The sequence below is a fragment of the Ceratina calcarata genome, unplaced genomic scaffold (genome assembly GCF_001652005.2).
Source record: "Ceratina calcarata isolate Rehan_Ccalc_2016 unplaced genomic scaffold, ASM165200v1 scaffold232.2, whole genome shotgun sequence".
Lineage (NCBI taxonomy): Eukaryota > Metazoa > Arthropoda > Insecta > Hymenoptera > Apidae > Ceratina > Ceratina calcarata.
In genome coordinates, this window is record NW_017145072.1 from 215,403 (window position 1) to 219,553 (window position 4,151).

At 35.8% G+C, this 4,151-nt stretch overlaps 1 protein-coding gene across 1 annotated transcript in view; it reads left to right on the forward strand.

The window, feature by feature from the left end:
• Fife (regulating synaptic membrane exocytosis protein fife) overlaps window positions 1–4,151 on the forward strand; it is a 91,821-nt gene that overhangs the window by 56,577 nt on the left and 31,093 nt on the right. The window contains exon 13 of the mRNA XM_026811659.1: window positions 331–455. Coding sequence (XP_026667460.1) covers window positions 331–455 — 125 coding nt within the window. The remainder of the gene's footprint in view (window positions 1–330; window positions 456–4,151) is intronic.

Below are 4,151 nucleotides of genomic sequence, written 5' to 3' on the forward strand. Positions count from 1 at the left end.
ATAGAAGTAATATACTTATTTAAACATATACATATATAAACTAACAAATTAGGTATTTGAAAAATATATAAAGTAAATAAAAAGTTGCGGACGAAACAGTATTGAAAAATGTATAATTTTTCTATAATCAACTTTCTGGCTGCTGCTCATAAGTACCTACAAAATTGGAATGAACAGAATTTATCGAAAACTATTATTCTATAATACTATTATGTTAAACTGGGTTGTTAGATCACAAGGGAACGCGGTATCTGAAGAACTTAATTTAATCATCGGGCGCAGGCACGGTTATATCGATATTCTCGTTAAATTTTCAACGACCTTTTACAGCTGCAGCTTTCGGTCTAAGGGTAGTCGGCGGTAAAACAGGGACTGATGGACGTACTTTTGCATACGTGATGTGGACCGTGCCAGATGGACCAGCGGCGAAGGCCGGTGTGCAACGCGGCGACAAGGTAAAAAGATCTCATGTATTTTCCCTTCGGGTTAACGTGTTCGCTTAAATTTGCAAAATTAAACGATCGTGTCTTCCGGAACGGTCCTTTTTACTCTTTTAGATCACCCTTCAATTCCAGGCAAATAAACGTTTGGAATTAAAGAGGCTAGACTTACTATCAGGGCAAGAAGTGTCAATGTTACTCACTAAATTCGTTATAATAAACAAGAGATACGAGTTAACGCTATTCGGACTTTCAATTTATATGTATTAATACTGAATCTACCAAGCACCGGTTTCTAAATGTTTTTATAAGAAATGAAAAGAAAACGAAATTTGTTTGCTCATATTACTAAAATTATTTAAGGTCAGGTCAATATTACTCACTAAATTGGCTATAAATAAGGGATAAGAATTTATGACATTCGGTTTTTAATCCTGATAGTAACACTGAACCTACCATGCACCGGTTTCTAAATAACTAAATTGGCTATAAATAAGGGATAAGAATTTATGACATTCGGTTTTTAATCCTGATAGTAACACTGAACCTACCATGCACCGGTTTCTAAATCCTTTTATAACAAAATAAAAATAAAACGAAATTTGTTGGCTCATATTACTAAACTTATTTAAGTCGATACCAAAATGAACTATCAATGCCAACAGTAAATTCTACTCAAATGCAAAAAATAGAAGTATAGCATGTTAGTATACAAAAACTGTCGGTACGTTTAATATCAAATAATTCTCGAGTGGTTGAGTACCTCTTCGAAAATCTAGGGCTATCTGATAATTATTTAATAAGATTATAACAATTTCCAATAATACAAGTATTACCAAGTAAAGTTCGTAGTTACAATGCCTTGGAATCAACTACTTTAATGCTAAAGAAAGATTATTTTGAATGAACTGAATATCAGGGCGCTCTCGATTTTATTTTCTCCTCTCCGAATAGATACTTGTTGATCTGAGAATCTTTTAACATAAAAACAGAATATCGAATGGCGCATATTTTGTTTCTGTCGTCTTATGAATAAAACAGAGTGAATAATGAATCAATAAGAAATGTGAATACCGACAAATGTTAGGAAAATCCTCAGCCCCTTAATATATTACAAATAACGTTTTCTTTAATCTTCCACACGTCACCATATCGAACATATCGAATCACATATAAAAATGAGAAGCTATCGTCAAAATCGAAAAGGATAAAAAACGAATTGCTACGGACGAAGTGGACAAAAATGTTTAATAGCGGTTTAAATCTGAAGGGATATAAAGAAGACGTCCCTGCGGCAGCGCGTGTCCAATTGTTGAGCAGGTAACGTTATTGTACGCGGTTAATGCGTGCGAGTATCGACAACCATTCTCTCCAGCTGTGATTTTAATTAAGTTATCGACAGCTACGCGCAGCAAAATCCTGGCACAATCGTGAACAACCGTAACGCCTGTACCACGCGGAATCGCACGAATTTATTGACGTATGGTCGTTTGATTTGATATTCTAAAAGTAATTTCGCACGTTACGAATAGAAATTAGCTTTCGCTAGAGCACCGAAATTACCTATTATCTTCTAATAAACTACCCTCGCCGATGCAGTTTCCTGTGAAGCGCACCGTGTTCATATTTCTACTTTACGCGAGACATACTAGAAATTGCATAAATTACGCAGTTTTTATAAAATACAAAATTGAAGGAGGGAAGTGTGTTAACGAAGCCGAGACCCGATCTCCTTGCGTAGAAAACTTATTCTTAATTTAGTCCCTGTTCTTTTTAAGGTTTGCAGAATTAAATTGAATAAAACATCGAGCGTTTCTCTTATTTTCCTTTCTCGCTTTCGAGAATAGCACGTAAACTTGTTTCGCCTCTCCTACGTATTCCGCAAATTTATTTCTTGCCCTGCGATCGTTAAAGGAAATTACAGTGATACTCGACAAACCGAAACCCTGTACCTCGACGAATCGCCCACCGGGCAAATAACTACAATAACCTCTGACGTCGAATCAATATCCATGCGAACTACGAAATCCTTTTTTTTTTATCGGATAGTTTTTTATATAAAAATGTACAACCTGTGATTGTCATAGAATCCGACAGTCGTTGAATAATAAAATACGAAGTCATTTAAAATAGATGATTGCACTTTATTTCTCGATTCGACGTGGACATGAAAACTATGCATATGGGATGAAATGTTTCATTTCTGCGATATGCAGAGTGCAGGAATTTAAAAAATCTGACTTTCATGTTTCCTCCTTTTAACATTTCTCGGATTTAATATATTCGAAATTATTAATTCTATTATTATTTCTAACTAGAGTCAGGTATTGTCATTATATAAAATGACGAAAAAAATAATATAAGTTAGTATAAAAAAGGAAGATTTTATGTGATTGAAGTAAATTAGTTGAATCTCGTGAATCCATTTACGACACAGTTTAAACGAGATAATCAGGTGAACAATTGCACTGTCAGTTTTAATTAAACTGAAAATGGAACTAGCTTATGAGGGAGTAAAACGGTTTGGGAAACGATTACAATTTTTCTTCGTTGGGAGGCGAGTGCAAAATCTCGGCGCAATGAATACGAAGAAGTTCTGCGGTTGATTCTCATTCAAATTTATTAAACCAATTAAAGGGCTTCTAAGATTCAAGGAGTTCGCATTCAACAGATGCGATCAGTTCCGCGGCTCGAATTACGCCCGACCGGTCGCTGAACTTTCCCATAATTCTTCCGACGCATCTGCATCTTTTATCCGAGAAACAAATTATCCTCCGCTTCTCGCCCAAAGAGCTCGTTTATACGATGACTCCCGGCATAAATCATACGCGAGCTTTCAACTTCTCCCGTTTTTAGTACCTCGCCTTTTAACACCGAAAGTACCAAAGCGATCAACACGAACAATTCGTAATTCACTGGAGGTAGCAGTTGCAGTTTACCATTACTGTTGATTCTTCACGTTTGGTTTAACGTGAGGTGCAAAGGTCAATTTATTGATTCCCCAAACGAAGCATAAAACAAAAAAGAGTCAGTTACACATAGAATCAAATAAACCTGTATAAAATACTAAACTAGAATATAGTTTGCTTGTTTTGGAACTTTCCCATTCGACACAATAATATAACGGGTAGTCGTCGCGTTTTGAAAAATGTTGTCACTGCACATCTGCCAAACAGGCGTGAAAAAACCTGAGAAAAGCCAAAAGGCATTTCTGCATACTTGCCAAAATCTTTTTACGACTTAACTTACGACTCAGTTGCTGCGTACCTGACGAACTGTTTTACGACTCAACAATTACTAAGTAGTTCATCTTAACATGTGTGAAATGTTTTCTACGCACGTTCTTGAGAAACTGTGTTGTAGCTTTGTAGCTGAGTTTTCAAAAGAAATTCCTCGACTTCAATTTCTTGACACTTTGAGCTAGAAACCTTTTAAGCGATGAGCAGTTCCGTTTAGAAAAGCCGATTTTGCTTTGCTTGCGGCGAAATGAGGAACGTTCAATGTACTTAGTAAACTCGACTGGGACTTGATCGAAGAAAACTAAAGAAACTCGGAGAAACGTAAAAGCTTTGGCGATACTGTGGTCGTCGTATTATTCCCGAGAAGTGGACGACTAACTACATAAATCAATGTGCTAACTTGAATATTTATTAGATTTTCATACAGAATTAATTGTTTATAATACTCAAAATAAAATCTCTAAAGAATCCT